Source organism: Lactuca virosa, chromosome 4 (assembly GCF_052849685.1).
Source record: "Lactuca virosa cultivar CGN04683 chromosome 4, Lactuca_virosa_CGN04683_v6, whole genome shotgun sequence".
Lineage (NCBI taxonomy): Eukaryota > Viridiplantae > Streptophyta > Magnoliopsida > Asterales > Asteraceae > Lactuca > Lactuca virosa.
Window position 1 is genome coordinate 126,305 of NC_136429.1, and position 17,693 is coordinate 143,997.

The 17,693-nt window shown below is 37.9% G+C and overlaps 1 protein-coding gene across 2 annotated transcripts; it reads left to right on the forward strand.

The window, feature by feature from the left end:
* Positions 1-927: 927 nt before the first annotated feature.
* Positions 928-15,928, forward strand: LOC145169090 (uncharacterized). Of its 2 annotated transcripts, XM_079087662.1 has the most exons (5): positions 928-1,322; positions 2,263-2,354; positions 13,797-13,855; positions 14,193-15,129; positions 15,217-15,928. In XM_079087662.1, the coding sequence occupies exons 1-5, from the start codon at positions 1,097-1,099 to the stop codon at positions 15,802-15,804; spliced, it is 1,902 nt and encodes a 633-aa protein (XP_078943788.1). In that variant the 5' UTR covers positions 928-1,096; the 3' UTR covers positions 15,805-15,928. The 2 variants fall into 2 exon arrangements, with proteins under 2 accessions (XP_078943788.1, XP_078943789.1); XM_079087663.1 differs by lacking the exon at positions 13,797-13,855 and having other exon boundaries at positions 1,303-1,322.
* Positions 15,929-17,693: the final 1,765 nt, after the last annotated feature.

Genomic DNA, 17,693 nt, shown 5'->3' on the forward strand with positions numbered 1-17,693 from the left:
GGTGCAAGTAAATGACTTACTTAGGATGATAGTTTTTTGATTTTTTATCAGTTTGACTTCATACTTTTTGGTTTGAGTTCATACATTGGATTTTGTTTGATTATTCCTGCATTGACTTTAAATTGGTTTCTTATTGATTTGTCTTTAATTGGTCATCTTCTTGTTATGTATTAGGTTATCCATTTTAGGTTTTTTACTTCTTTTCCACTTTATATTGGTTTTGTTTGAAAAAGTAATACAAACGAAGAACATACTTGAATTGTGTATGCGTTAATGATTTTTGTATAAGTAATCATGTGAAAAAAATAAGTAAAGAAGTCGAGAGGTAGGCAACAGTTGACAAAAAAAAAGTTTAGGAATAAGTTTGTTTTCAAGAGAATCGTGTTGTATATATTTGAAGTTATGGTAAAAACGTGACAATGATATAATTGTCCACTTTTAATTTTCATTTCTTTTCCCTCCAAACTCGGGAACATAAAAGAAAAATAATTTTCCTTTCTTTTCTCTTGAACCCGGGAACAGAAAAATACACTTTAATTTCCTTTCCCTTTATTTATTTTCTCTCCATATTTCTCTTTTTTTTATTTCCTTTAAATGAAACTCGTGACGAGGGTGTAAATGAATTCACTTCCACCTTGTTCACCGACACCTCCATGCCACCATATTTTTCGGTTGAAGCCTTCTAAACTCGAGTAGATTGGTCGAGTATTTCGGGTTTGAAAATTTGAGATTAATATAAGTTCTAATTTAATAATAATATAAATATTAATATAAACTCTAAATTCACCTAAAAAAAATAATGAAAAAGGTAAAGTCATTTGGGCGGGAAAAAAATAATAAAAAATAAAAAAAATTAAAGAATACAACCTAAAAATCTAAAAAATTACAAGAACATTGAGGTGTTATCTTATTATTATTAGGAGAAAACCTAGTTTGACAAGGTACGAGCGGCTCCAAGGCTCCAAACGCCGAGATAGAATAACAAAGGTACTGGGTACAGAGCCATTTCTTCGATTAATTACTCAAGCACCAAACAAGCAGATCACCGAGATAGCACCGGGGAAAGCGCAGCCATCGGATCGTGTTCGTACATAGAATGGGACGGATTCTGTTGACCTTTGCGTTGGTGGTAGTGGTGATGGCTGTAGGGATCTCGATGGCTGAACCGGTTAATCAGTCAGCTTCCGGAGGCCTATTTTGGTCAACTGCTAATGGTAACGGGCATCTGGCGCGGAACGCTGAAACAGACGAATCGTTGAATGACCATGATGAACTCGACGGCGGGTTTCCTTCGCTCGATGGGATGTTACAGTGGGCAATAGGTATGCTGCGACCGTACTGCCTCATAAGTCGATTTTTTTTGAACTTTTTCTTGTATGTTGCTTCTCTAATTGTGCTCTGCTCCCAAACTTAAGTTCAAAAAGAAAAAAAGAAAAATGAAAACAAAACACTAACAGTCAGTTGTGTTGGATTGATTTGCTTGTATATGATATAAAAGTGTCACAGCACCAATAATAGACTTAGACTTTGTAGATTCTACAAAGGCAACGAAATTTTGGTTATGGGGTTAATTCTGTATCCGTTAGTACTACAGGGCGCCTACCTAGCCAACACTTAGATCCATTCAATACCATAAGTTGGTGGCACATAGAAAAGGAGCCACCCTCAATTGGCTTGAAGCCTTGAAATATAGATTCTCTAAAGGGTAACAACAGATTTATTATTCATTTGATCCCTAGTCTAGTAGAAGCAATAATGTTCCATGGATTTGAATTCTTCTACCTTCCACCATAGAAACCCATTTGTTGATATTTTCTGATTAAGTCACTAGCTAATATCACTTGATGATATTACATTCTGATAAGAGCCCTCTGAATGAACTAAAGTTTCACAAGATAACAATCACTTCAGAAAGATGGACAATAACCATAGATTCAAGATAACTATATGTTAATCAAAGCTTTCCGAACATTCAAAAGGTTGATTCTCTCCAGGTTCACAAAGCTTTCCCAACACTCAAAAGGTTGTTTCCAAGGACATCCACTGCTAATAGCCAACCTCACTAGTATTGTCCGATTGATATGCTTATGATGCACTCATTTTACTTTTTATGATTGGAGTTGTGCAATTTTTTTGGTGTGGTAGACATTGATACTGCGAATGGTTATTTGTAGTTTATCCTATATAGTGAACAAAAGTTTATATTGCTTTAAATGTTATATTTTTCTAACTGAAGTTGGCATTTCATGCTCATTTCTGCAGGTCACTCAGATCCTGCAAAGTTAGAATTAAAAGCTCATGATGTTCAGCAGTTATCTACGGATGAGCTACAGAAACGTCAAATGGAAATCAAGGTTAGAAACTGATCCATATACGACGTGCTAACTTACTGATTAGAATGAAATAATTAAAGAAACTGTAAGTGTTGTGAATCAATTATGCATTGTACTAGGGTCCTGGTGGTCTATGTTGTGCTTTAACACTTTTGATGCATTCATATACTTGTGTACATGACAATGACACATGTACATTAGCGGATTAATATGCATCCTATTCGTATATCATATATGACATTTGTGTATGACATAGGGTTACACTGTGTCTCATTTGTCTTCTAATGTTGGGTTCTTGAGCACCTATGCTTCTTTGAGCACAAATCTAAGGGTGTTTTTGGTTATGTTAAACTTAAACCCTTTTATCAAAGTACTGTTTGGGGCTATGCCAAGATAGGTCTAAGCTATGTTGACGTAAGAATTCATCCCACACCAAACCAAGGAAACTTGTTAATACTGATAGACTGCCTTACGAATACGTTATTTACATGATACGAGACCAAGATCGTCTTTCGATATAGAACCTTTATACAATCCTATTCTAGGAGCATGCAATTCTAAGGTATTAGCAATGCAATTTAGGCATCAACAATTCCAAGTATAGCAGAACCAACAACCCGATAAACGTCTAGTATACTCTCTTCTGATATGTTAGGAGTCATCCTGGTCTAATTCGTACATCATTGAGACCACTTAACTCATCTGAATCCTACCCCTACCGGCCCTCGCGGTATTTTCTGTCTGAGCAACTCTCATGCACCTCTTCAATCTCGGCTCGAGGGATCTCCCCCTTAGAGGTAGTCCCTAATCTACAACCTGCTAGTTATACTTCGCCCGTTTGGTATGGATCATCATGTCCTCCAATTGGGTGTAAAAAGGATTTCTCCTCTAAGCTTCAAATCCTTGAAGGAGATTATGATGGAAGCTTAGGATCATTGAAGGAACACTAATAGAAGCTCAATTAACCAACTAATTTCACATGAGGAAGATGAAATTCGGATTTGGGGAAAACCCCAAACCCTAACTCGAAATTTAGAGCTTAAGGATGAGCTTCTCGTACCCTTGGGCTTATTAACCCCAAAGTCTTCACCAAGTAGAAAGATATGCAATCATTCTACATGGCTCATACAAATTCCCTATATTCTACCATGGCAACTTACAGTCGTCACTCATAACTAACATAGTTGCTCGCGGCTGCAACTCGTTATTATCATAGTTTCATTTACCTCACACTATCTCAACTGAAATCCATAGGAGATTAACCCCTACATAGCTTCATAGAAGTCATTACTCCTTCATACTTTGAGGTCATTACTTCAAGTCCTTATCAAGTAGAAAGATCCGCAACCAATCCACTTAGTATCATATAGGCGACCTATCTCGTGGAGGAGGCGCATACTCCGATAGGTCCCTCTTGATTTTCAAATAGGAACCTCATAGGTCCGATACTTTATCACCATAATGTGTTTTCATCGTTTCACAATTATCATTCTCAGTTTACTGCACTCACTTGTGCTCATAAGCATACCACATGTCCTTTTCACTATGGTGCATCACACATTTCAATATAAGTTCACTTTTAAACTTCCAACTCGTCTTGTCCCATCACCTTAACTTCTATTGATGAAGTTACTGATCTCACTAAAGGTTCTAGCTGTGAGTCATAAGAATGGAATCTTACCACCATCAAGGTCTATATGCAAGCCCACACTAATGGTGTCTTCCTTCAGAGTTATCCACCAGGTAACTCGAACATGCATAGGACTACTATTCTGGTACCAACGAACACCCTAGTTTCCAAATCCATGCCCGCCTTCCAATTCTTGTCTTTATCCTTCTCATCTACTTTAATTGGTTCAACAAACCTCAACATGACGTGAAACTCCAAAGCACCTTGTGCGGTTTTAACTCAACTTCCATATTTTGGTTGGGTCTGAAATATCTCGCCAATTTGTAACTGAGTCTTCCTAACCATCTACCCCCTTAAAAAATGAAGGAATTTCTTTTAAGAGTAAAGTCAATTATTTCTCATCATGCAGCAGGTCTTTTCGCTTAGCTCCTCCCTATTAGACGATAGTTATAAAGGATAGAAATATATATAAACTATATATATTTCTATCCTTTATAACTATCGTCTAATATTCCCCCGCAAGCTAAGGCCGGGGAGCGACCTTTAGCTTGGACCGTAAGAACTGAAAACGCTGCGAGGGTAAAGGTTTGGTAAACACATCCGCTATCTGGTCATCCGTGGAAATAAATTGAACCAAGAGTTGTTTTTGAGCAACCTTTTCTCGAACAAAGTGAAAGTCAACCTCAACATGTTTGGTGCGAGCATGAAAGACAGGATTAGCAGATAAGTACGTTGCGCCAAGATTATCACACCACAAAACAGGAACAGAGTGAGACGAGACTCGAAGTTCATGTAGAAGAGCCTGGAGCCATGTGAGTTCAGCAATTGTAGTGGCTAAGGCTTTGTACTCAGATTCTGTTGATGACCGCGAGACAGTCTTCTGTTTTTGAGCAGACCAAGAAACAAGGTTAGAGCCAAGATATATCGCATATCCCCCGGTGGATCGGCGGTCATCTGGGCAACCGACCCAGTCAGAATCAGAGAAGGCAGTCAAGGAGTTAAACGTGGAATCTGTGTAAGCATGGAGAACGGTGTCGGAGTTTTGTTGAAACAGAAGACGACATGTTACGGTGCCGAGTAAATACCTTAAGATTCTTTTAACCGCAGACCAATGGTTTTGAGTTGGAGAGTGCATATACTGACAGACTTTGTTGACTGCAAAAGTAATGTCCGGACGTGAAAGAGTGACATATTGTAAGGCGCCAACGATTTGACGATATTTAACCGGATCTTCAAACGGTGGACTGTCGCCCAGAGCAAGATTGGCAGTGGTAGTAATTGGCGATGGCACAGGTTTGGCGTGAGACAGATTAGCACGTTCAAGAACGTCAAGTATATATTCCCTTTGAGACAAAATAATGTCAGATCCATATTTAACAATCTCAACCCCCAAAAAATAAGACAGATCCCCCAAGTCTTGTAGAGAAAATGTTTGACCGAGATTTGCAACAACACGGTCAATAGCGGTGGTGTTGTTCCCTGTTAAGATAATGTCGTCAACATAAACAAGCATATATAAAAGAAGACCGTTAGAAGAGTAGATAAAAAGCGACGGATCTGTTTTAGAGCCTCGAAAGCCGAGAGCATGAAGAGCAGTAGACAACCGTTGGAACCAAGCTCGGGGAGCTTGCTTAAGTCCATACAAAGACTTATGAAGAAGACAAACGTGATTGGGTTTCAATGGATCAACGAAACCTGGTGGTTGTTGTAAATAGACCGTCTCGGTGAGATTTCCATGTAAAAATGCATTCTGAACATCAAGTTGTCGTAAAGGCCAATTATGTGTCACCGCCAAAGAGAGAACAACCCGAATAGTAGTCGATTTTACAACTGGACTGAAAGTCTCATGATAGTCATTGTTAACGAAAACCTTTAGCAACCAAACGTGCTTTGTAGCGCACAATAGCCCCGGTATGATCGCGCTTGAGTTTGTAAACCCATTTACATTCAACGACATTCATATTTGAGACACGAGGAACTAACGACCAAGTATTGTTCCGCAGAAGAGCAGAATACTCTTCTGCCATGGCCTGACGCCATTGAGGCAATTTGTTAGCAACAGTAAAGGTGGCGGGTTCAATGTCAGGAGAGGAAGTATGAGTGTGATAGGAGGTGGGATCATATGGTTTGGTAGGCTTAGGATTAGGACGAAGGTTGGAGGGTCGAACGCGTGGTTGAGAGTGGGTAGCTTCTGGTTGGGGAATGGCAGTTTGAGGGAGAGAGGTGTCAAGTTGAGATGTGGTGGTTCGCGGGCGTCGATGATAAGTATGGAGGAGAGGGGGACGTTTTGGAGATTTGGGGGAAGGAGGAGATTTAGAAGATATAGGAGATGTAGGTGGAGTAGTAGGTAATATGGGTGGTGGTGTAGTGGGTATATTTGAAGGATCAGGAGTAGGATAGGAAGATGTATATGGGTTAGAAGAAGAAGGTTCGGGTGGAATTGGGGGGTTGATGTTGTATGGAAAGGATTGTTCATGAAACCGAACATGACGAACTATATAAAATCGTCCAGAGAGAGGATCAAAGCATCGGTAACCATGATGGGATGTGCTATATCCAAGAAACACGCATGGAAGAGAGCGAAAATCCATTTTATGCTTGTTGTACGGACGAAGGTGCGGAAAGCATTGACAACCGAACACCCTAAGAAATTAAAAATCAGGTTTGTGTTTGAAAACATGTTCAAAAGGTGAGATGTTTTTGTTTGTACGAGAAGGCATGCGATTTATAAGATAAACAGCTGTGTCAAAAGCAAAATGCCAAAAACGTTGCGGAACAGAGGATTGGGCAAGAAGAGTAAGACCGGTTTCCACAACATGACGGTGACGACGTTCTACAAGACCATTTTGTTCACTTGTATGAGGACAAGATAGGCGATGGGTGATACCGAGAGATGAGAAAAATTGTGAAAGATTCCAAAATTCACCGTCCCAATCAGTTTGAACTGATTTTAACTTAGTTTGGAATTGTCGTTCAACAGTAAGAATAAATTGTTTGAAAGTATTATAGACATCAGATTTGGCTTTTAAAGGAAAAAAACCACATAAAGCGGGAAAAATGATCAACACACAATAAGAAATATCGATGCCCATCAAATGAGGTAACAGGAGCAGGTCCCCAAACATCACAGAAAAGTAAGTCTAAAATATGAGAGCTTTTATACGTAGAGGAAGACAAATGAAGTTTAGAGGATTTGCCAATAGAACATGAAGTACAAGTTGAAGTAACATGTTTATCTAGTAAAGGTAAACTATATTTAGAAATCATTGACTGCAACAACTGCTGATGAGGATGTCCAAGGCGTTGATGCCAAGTGATCGAAGAAGCACGAGTGGCGGAGAAAGCAACTTTGGAGGAAGTAGGCTGGAATCGCGGAAGATGGAAGGTGTAAAGGCCGCCACTATTTGGACCCGTGAGGAGGGTAGTGTGAGTAATCTCGTCCTTCACAACAAAAAAAGAAGTGTGAAATTCAAAGTAAACATTATTATCATGGCAAAATTTTTGAACAGAGAGAAGATTTTGTTTGATTTCTGGGACATGAAGCATTTGTGAGAGATGAAAAGTTTTATGTGGAGAGTAAAGCTGTGAGGAACCGATATGAAGAATGGGTAAACCTTTACCGTTGCCAACATATAGAGTGTCATGACCGTTGTATGTCTCAGAATGATCAAAGCTGGAGAGGTCGGCTGCAACATGATTAGTTGAACCAGTATCGGTGACCCAGGAAGAGGAAACCTGGGAACGGTAATCAGCAAAATTAGCAGAGGGTTGTTGTCTCGTACGAATGGTTGCGGGATCACGATTAGGGCACTGGGATGGAACATGGCCAATACCGCACCTGTTACATGTGCCATAAACAATATTTTGATTAGATGCCCAAGTAAACTGAGTTCGATTACCTCCTCCTTGTTGTCGGTTATTGTAGTTTCCACGGCCTCGGTTGTTTGTTGAGCGATTGTTGCGATTGTTGCCTGATCGGTTTGTGTAGAAGGCTTGGGCTGGTGGTGAACTTGTTGGCTGAAGTTGTAACCCAAGCTGTTGTGCGAGTTGTTGAATAGTCTGTACAGCATCATCTCGTGACAGGGAGTGTCCGACAAGAGAGGGATTAGGTTGTCGGGTGGCAGCAGTGAATGCTTGAGCTAGTGGCACCTCTGTAGAGGTCTTTCTGATCATGTAGTCGTGGTCGGAGAGAAGACCATGAAGTTCAGCAAAGGCAGTGGGAGAGTGTCGGGCTAACAAGGTGGATTTCAACCCATTATATTCGTCTCTTAAACCTGATATAACAAGCATCACGAGGTCCTTTTCTTTCATTGGTTCACCAATGTTGGCTAGAGCATTAGAGTACTCTTGTGCCCGGGTTAAATAGGCAGATGAAGATTCATCTTCCTTCATTGAAATTTTCAAGAGTTGGGTTTTAAGAGTATATTCACGAGAGGAGGTATGAGGAGCATAAGCACGTTCTAAAGACAGCCAAAGGTCACGAGACGAATTACCTTGAACATGTTGAAAAGAGGTTTCTGAGATGGTGGTGGACAGAATGAGCATCCGAACATGCGCATCATTGGATACCCAAGCTTTGTAACAAGGGTTGGCTGTCGATGTGGAGGTCACTGCGTCTTCTTCTTTGCCAGAAGATGTGGTGGATACGATGGTGGCTGGAGGGCACAATATGGTGCCATCGACATAACCAAACAAATTGTTGGTGATCAAGAATGGTTGTAACATGGTTTTCCAGTACCCATAATTGCTTGGAGTCAAAGTAAAAGCAAATTTATGAGAATTGTGGCTTGTTTTCTCGGTAGTAGAAAAAATCGTGATGTCTGCCATTGTAGTAGCTGGTCGACGATGGGTGTAGAGGGGTTGTTATGGCCGGAAACTTCTCGTATTATGAGTACTTATAAGCATGCAATTCCGCATTTGTCCTTCATTGACGACTTCATGTTGCTCCATGTCCAAGTTGCATTCTCAAGATAGCACTACCTTTTGTAGTATATTCTCATAAGTGGATGACAGTCCTCACATTGACCATTTTCAGAATCCAAATTATCAGCAACACCCAGACATGGTACTCAGTTGTACTTGAGTTTTCTTGGTCTGCTTTATCAGGTTGTAGTTGCATAATCTTGTAACTCCCAATCTTGTATACTTAGTTCGTTCGAATCACCAACAACTCCAAGCATCACACGTTGTTCTTACTCAGCCTTCACGATGTTGTGAGTTCTCATGTCATAGCGTCTTCGCACATCAATGTCCCTCTAACCATCTACCCCTTAAAAGAAATGGGGGCATTTCTTTTAAGGCCCTCTACACAAACTCTAGTTTTCATTATATATTATAGGACTTGTAAATGGGGTTTACAAATTCCCTCATGTTAAACTGGTTATCTCGACAGTCTAGTACCCTAGAATAAGGTACTCTCATTGACTTAATATTGTTCTCCTTAGTTTCATTCACTTGACTAATGCATTAGGGTAATGCATATTTGTTCATCTACTATTGTGTCTTGGTTTCCCAAAGACACTCTCGTGAATTTGTCAAAGTCATCTTTGTATTCCTATCGTTCACACGATTTGAAGTTGTCTCCTTATTGTAGCAATCTCACCTCTCACTCAAGTGTCATGTTATTACGTCATTGGTTGACTCTTTTACCATGTCTTGATTTAAAAAGGACACACTTCTTTCACCATTTCCATCATACTCGTTTCTTGATCTTATAGTCACATGATTTACAATTCTTTAGGATCCTATAAGATCTCATTGAATTAGCATTCGTGTGCTTCTTCTGAATCTATTCCAGCTACTCTTCCTTCACCACCATACTCGATGCATGGTTTTGTACAAGTGATCACAACTCACAATGTGCATGGTCTAACATATATTTGTGTTGATGATACTCATGAACTCAGTTTGATAATATGTTTTATTTATTTGTGTTTTAATGATTTATTTTATATCATTGTATTTTAATTTGTTCTTGGTTTTCAAGTTTCTTATTTAATGTGTTGAGGGATCCTACCATGAAGTAGTTATTTGTAATTGATAATCTTGATTGTCACCCTTAACTAATGTTCAGTTGTTTTCTAATTATTTTAAAAAAGTATGCACCAATGAATCTTAGATATTATGGTAAAGGCAAAAGACATACGATTTAAATTGTCTATAGCAAGTGGTAGAGTAATAAAGTATTAAAAAGAAAACTTAGACATGTCAGAGTATGTAACCGTCACGACTGTGGAGGCCAATCCCATAGGACCGGGCCAATCTAGCAATCAAATTCCCTTAGCTCATGGGAATGTTGCCATGGATGCCCACGTCCCTCTGACTCAAATACAGGTGTAAGTTTTTGGATTTCGTTTTCCATTCCTGCAAAGAAATCCCTAATCATTAACTAACAAAATCCCTAATTAGCAAGTGGTAGAGTAATAAAGTATTAAAAAGAAAACTTAGACATGTGGCATACCCCAATATTATCGAAATATGGTTCATAATCATAGTAATAATGATAATAACAAAAATAATAAATATTCCTCTAATATTTAGTAATAATAGAAATAAAAAAATGACATTTTATAGGTTAAATAAAGTTCGGTTTGAAAGTAAAACGGATGTGGCATTCCCGGCCGGATGGTTAAGGTTTTCATTGTTATGCAGAATTGGTCTAGTGGTCGAGCCTAGTCGATGCTTTTTTTTCCTTCTTTTTCTTCTTTTCCCTGTTTGAAATTCCCGCTTCCCCTTAGCTGAAAAAGAGGATTTCTCTAGTCGTTACACTTTGAATTCAAATCCCAAAATTCGCTTATCTCTCCGGTCGCCCCTGCCATTGACGACTCAGCACGATCGTTTTTTTTTCCTTCTTTTTCAAAATTCGCCTCTTCTCCCCCGTCGCCCTCAAGTCATTTAGGTAAGGTACACTTCCTGATCGTACATCTGGTTATGATTAGTTTGTTTGGATGAATTAGGTTTTTGTTTGGATGAATTAGGTGTTTGTGAAGGTTTTGATTTTCCACAAAGTCAAACTTAGACATGTCAGAGTATGTAACCGTCACGACTGTCGAGGCCAATCCCATAGGACCGGGCCAATCTAGCAATCAAATTCCCTTAGCTCATGGGAATGTTGCCATGGATGCCCACGTCCCTCTGACTCAAATACAGGTGTAAGTTTTTGGATTTCGTTTTCCATTCCTGCAAAGAAATCCCTAATCATTAACTAACAAAATCCCTAATTAGCAAAAAGATAGCGAATTCCAGGTTTTGACTTTGTGGAAAATCAAAACCTTCACAAACACCTAATTCATCCAAACAAAAACCTAATTCATCCAAACAAACTAATCATAACCAGATGTACGATCAGGAAGTGTACCTTACCTAAATGACTTGAGGGCGACGGGGGAGAAGAGGCGAATTTTGAAAAAGAAGGAAAAAAAAACGATCGTGCTGAGTCGTCAATGGCAGGGGCGACCGGAGAGATAAGCGAATTTTGGGATTTGAATTCAAAGTGTAACGACTAGAGAAATCCTCTTTTTCAGCTAAGGGGAAGCGGGAATTTCAAACAGGGAAAAGAAGAAAAAGAAGGAAAAAAAAGCATCGACTAGGCTCGACCACTAGACCAATTCTGCATAACAATGAAAACCTTAACCATCCGGCCGGGAATGCCACATCCGTTTTACTTTCAAACCGAATTTTATTTAACCTGTACAATGTCATTTTTTTATTTCTATTATTACTAAATATTAGAGGAATATTTATTATTTTTGTTATTATCATTATTACTATGATTATGAACCATATTTCGATAATATTGGGGTATGCTGGTTCAGTCTCCTGGTGGGTGTGATCCTTTTTTCCATATTTTTTCTGAAGGGAGATTCTTGATTATTCTTTGGGATTAGAGGATACATCTTATAGATTAGTATTATAATGGGTTTCAGGAATTCCTTTTTTCAAAGTACATTGCTTTTTTGTGCAATGCTGGGCTGAAGTCTACTCTCATACTTTTCTTTTTGATTCATGCTTCATGGATGTTGAGGGTTCTGTGGGTTAGTGTAATGCAGAATTGGAACTTCTCTTTGAATTTTGTTTTTTGGTATAGGAACAACACTTTGGGGATTTTTCCCACTAGGACTCTTAATTGATAATTTTGAAACTTAAAATAATATCAATAGTATTTGATTTGGAGATTATCATATTGAGATTATGATATATGCTGGATTACGTCCATTTACATTTACTTTATTACTATGTTTCATTTTGCATCTTTAGAACCAACTTCCTGAATATTTATAAATGCATATTTATATTCAAATATCCACAGTCGGTCATACTCTTGGGAGTAAGTAGTGATTTAAGAGTGTCATGGAGTATTAGTAGATTGTCTATGGTGATTAGACATTGCATGGAGATTGTTGCTAAGACTCATGAGTACTTAATAGAGATTGAAGTATTGGATCAAGCCACACTCAAAAGATTACTTCATGGATTAAGTCAAAGTAATTTTGAGATGGTAATGTTTGGAGTACTTGAAATCTTGAATAATGAATTTCTATTTGGCATTTGAGTATTAAATTTAAAAACAACAGCAAATCAAACCGCAAATGGTATTGGGACATTGGAGTTACAACCGCCATTGAGGGGGTATTTCAAATGATTGAAAAAAGGCTCTTGCTAACGTGTAACTGGATTTTATCCATGTAATGCATACGATTAACAAACGAGTTTCGTAAACTTCCACCTGATACAACGTGTTTTGAGGTGTGGAGATTACTATTTTGTTTTAGACATATAAGAGCCTATGAAGTAATTTGGTCCAAGCTATTACTTTTAACATACATACATCACAATTTACGAAATACCAAAACACCAATACTTGGTTAAACAGAACCCAAGTGTTATATGGTTATTCAGTGCCGATAGATGATGAAAAGGTATAATCTCTATACAATTATAAATAATACTAATAAAATAAAATAAAATGTCCAGACAATACTAAAAAAATACACCTTGTTATTTTACTTTTTTAACTTTTCATTCAAATTTCTGCACTTAATTCTTGCCATCACTTACGTAAAATATGGAAGTCATTATTGTGCTCTTTGAAAAAGCAGAAGATTAGTACAATGACTTGATATCCAAATACAAAGCAATTCACTGCTATAATTAGATAGATTTTTTAAAAGTACAATGTCTAATATGATTTTTTTTTGAAAGTACAATACTGCAATAGGAAAAAATGTATACGATGCTATAACATAGAATTAAACAAAAGTACATTGCTATTTGTTGCAAGAAAGGGACCCGGCAAGGATCGACCATCGATGTTTCTAATGCTTCTCCCAAAGCGATTTCATCTTCTGCTCGACTATCTATCCAAGTCTCCTACCCCTGATCCTCCAAAGGTTGTTGTTACTGAGAAACCGAATCCGAAACGTCGCAAACTGGATTCCACTGGTGTTATTTACCTCACTTAACATGTCGGTAAATCAAATGTACCAACAACATGTCGGTAAATCAAAATACTAAATATTTACCTCACTTAACATTTTCTAAATATTTAACTCACTTAACATTTTCTATTTAATATTCATTCTCAAAGTGTAAAAAAAAATCAAAAGTTGGACCAAAAGTGCAGATGCAAACTACAAGGACCACAACTGTAATTACTAACCTAAACGACTATTTTGTGCGGGTGAACATCTCTTGAAATCGCCTAAAATTCGAAAATCAGAGAGCGCTCTCATCCAGTTGATTCTTTCGACGCCTGATTCTTTCTTCAATCTTCCTAATTTCTAATCGTCCATTAATCATCGATTCTTATTTACATCTCTATCTCAACTCATCAGTTTATCATCAAAATCGAGTTCAGGGTTCAGCAAAAGTGCATAATCGATAAGGAGATAAGGTTTGATCTAAAATTGAAGCTATTTCCTACTGATTATTGTTGTTCTATTTGTATCGATTTTTTTTCTTTGTCACAATTTAATCGAAGCTATTTCCTACTGATTATTGTTGTTCTATTTGTATCGATTCTTTTCTTTGTCAAAAGTTAATCATTCTAAAAAATTAGAATTTTGATAAAAGCTTTCATCATTTCTTTCCATTTTCATTTTTCCACTTGATGACATAGAACAACAATAATCAGTAGGAAATAGTTTCTGTGTGGACATAACTTTTTAAATCCGAATTTTTAGTGTAATTCCTTTTGTGATGTTGATGCTTCTCATATGCTAAACATGCAGACTATCCTACAAAATGAGCCAGATTATGGACAAACAAACACAAATGAGTTCATGGAACGCTTTCCAGACTTTCAAGAAAAAGATGAAACAATTGGCCAATGAGACGTATGATCCAGAAGAAACTCGTCAAGAATGGGACAAGATGAGTACGGAGCAAAAAACAGAATTCATTTCATGGACCGCTTTCCAGGATTCAAAGAAAGATATGAAACGGTTGGCCAATGAGATATATGATCCAGAAGAAACTCATCCGAGTATGGAGCAAAGAGAACACTATTCACAGGAGAAGCAAGGCAATGTAACCGAGAAAGGCAAAAAAGTGAGCATTGTGTGCAATGTTAATCAGTTTCTAAAAGAAATAAAAAACACTGATAGACAGGGAGAGAGAAATACATGGGTCGATAGTCCCTTTTCTAGTCTTTCAGAAATGCAGAAGGGGATTTTGGTAAAAAGTGATGCAGCTGAAAAGCTAATAAAAATGTTAGACCCCAAAAAACTTACCATAGATATCAATGGGGTTGAACATACAATCAAGCCTGATGATTTTGTTGAAATAATGGGTACAAAGGAGGGTGATGAACCATTGGATTTTGGTACTGTTCAGTATTGGGATGAACTATTTCAAAAATTTGGTGCCTATGAGAACGACAATAAAAAAGAGAAACCTTATGTTTCTCGCCAAAAAGTTGTAAAGGTCCTCAAAGAGGGAAGTGATGTGGATGCTAAAAGAGCATACAATCTACTTGCTCTCATGCGTGTGCTGCTACCCAATCGCCGTGAGAGGTTTCCTGCCAAGTATCTCAATACGATTGATACTTGTTGCAACAAGAACCGGGCGGCACATATCCTTCATGAAATGGCAACTGACATCGAGGCCTACAAAAGTTCGAAAGCAACTAGTCCAGTTAAAGTAGGAGGATGCATTTTGTTCCTCCAGGTTAGTTTAAAGCCGTTTTATATATTTGTTTATGTTTATGTAGCCATTTTATCATTATGTTTTATAATTATGTTTCCGTTTATGTAGCTCTTCTATATGAAGAAGGTTTCTGCTTTACCTCCTCAACCGAATGGTAACATACTCCAATCTGTCACGGAGAAGATGGTCCAAAGCTTTGTGAATCAACATTTACAGGCTAGTGTAAAAACGGAAATTCTAAATTCCGTACATGATAGGCTTCAAAAAAGGTTGAGGGAGTTGACTGAAGAAGCTGTTGGTACATTTGGCGACGAAGAGGTTGAAGCCTTCATGGGGTCTTATCAGTCATCCATGAATAAAGCTATTGAAGCCCAACATTCATGCTTCTTTCAGAATCCTCAAAATGAAGGACCAGAAAGTGAGAACGAGGATACTAGCCTATCTAAAGACACAAATGTGGATCCTAGTCTATCTGAAACTCAAGGTGGGGAAACATCCAGTATGGGAGGAGGAAGAGGAAGTAGTGGGGAAACATCCAATATGGGAAGAGGAAGAGGAGGAAGAGGAAGAGGAGGAAGAAGAAGAGGAAGAGGAGGAAGAGGTACAAAGAGGGGCATTCCTGACAGTCAAAGAGACAATCAAATAGATAAGAGGATAACGCGATCTGAATCAATGAAACTTTTTGGGAATGCTTAGTTTGTATTGTTTGTTAAACAACTTTTAGTTTTACAAGATTGTACATGTTTGGAGTTCTTGAAATCTTGAATAATGAATTTCTATCTTCTAACAATGTCCAGTCAACAATATAATTCATGTTTGACATTTGAGTATTAAATTCTAAAAACAGTAGCAAATCAAACTGCAAATGGTATTGGGACATTGGAGTTACAACCGCCATTGAGGGGGTATTTCAAATAATTGGAAAATAATGTGATCATAATTCCTGGGAAGAATGACGATGGAAGAGAAAATTGGTCAGATGGTTCAGATCGAAAGGATAGCAGCTACTCCTGATATCATGAAGCACTACTTCATTGATAAATAATGTGATCATCTACAATCAGCACTATATGCATACAGTCAATTATTCACCTTGCAATTATAAATATCAAACCGACAAACATGCTTGTGCTTAGTAAAATTATTCCTTTTTTTTTTTCTTTCATTTATGTACACTCAGGAGAACAAGTTAGCAGTAACAATAGGTAGCCTAAAGATTTCTTACTAGTCTTGAAAGATTTTTTATTTAGAAGATGTATTTCTTTAACAATTCAATAGGTAGCCTAAAGATTAAAATAGGAGAAAAGTTCAGGAGGCAAAAAGAACCATGTTTCTAGACCTGTGATCTTTGGTTCTTCTTAAATGCAGGAAGCATGGTAAGTGGTAAAACGATGCATGCCAATGGTTTGGGTCTAAATGGGTTTGGGTTTTAATTATGTGGTTTTTTAAATGGAAGAATGTGAAGGAGAAGGAAAATATTCAGAAAATCCAAAGTAGAATGCTATTGTGGATTTTTTTTTCAAAGTATAATGCTTTGTAAAGTCTGTGTTCAGACCTGGAGACTTGAACAGAGTCCTGGTTGGGTTAAGAGCATCTACATGGATTTTATTTTTTGGTGGATGGTGGGACAGGATTTGATATGTCTAATTCCTTGGCTTCTGTCCCAGTTCAAAGAGGGAAAGCTTCTGTATAGAAAGAAGCTCCTAAGTTCTATGTTTTTTTCTCCTGAGACGTCTATTGATCAAGTTCATTTGGATTACTAGTTTGGGTTTTAATAATTTCAAAAGGGTGTGTTTCAAAATCAGGGTTGGAGCCAAGGAGAAACTCTTGGAACATTAGATATAGTTAATCCTTATTAAATTATAAACTTAATTTCAAAATGTAATTTAATGATTTTTTTGTTCAAATATAGTACTTAATTTTAATTCCCAGGAAGGCACCAAGGCAGGAACGAATTCGACATTTGATACTGTTCTCTTTGAATTCTTGAAAATAATCTGTCAATTGAAAGGTATTCTCAATTCCTGTAAAATAATTCTGATGTATTCGTGTCCAATGAAAGGTAGGGATTTTGTACACTTTTCAGGGTTTTGGTAGGGTGTACACCTTTTAGGGGCACGGGTACACATAGGGTTCTGGTAGGGTGTATACTTTTTAGGGGTACGTGTACACATTTCAGGGTTGTGGTAGGATGTACACCTTCTAGGGGTATTTGTACACTATTCAGGGTTCTTGTAGGGTGTACAAGTTTTAGGGGTAGGTGTACACTTTTCAGGGTTGTGGTAGGTTGTACACCGTTAGGGGCTTGTGTACACTTTTCAGGGTTCTGGTAGGGTGTACACCTTTTAGGGGTACGTGTACACATTTCAGGGTTCTGGTAGGGTGTACACGTTTTAGGGGAATATGTACACTTTTCAGGGTTGTGGGAGAGTGTACACCTTTTAGGGGTATATGTACACCTTTCAGTGTTCTCGTAGGGTGTACACCTTTTAGGGGTACGTGTACACTTTTCAGGGGGTTGTGGTAGGGTGTACACCTTTAGGGGCTTGTGTACACTTTTCAGGGTTATGGTAGGGTGTACACTT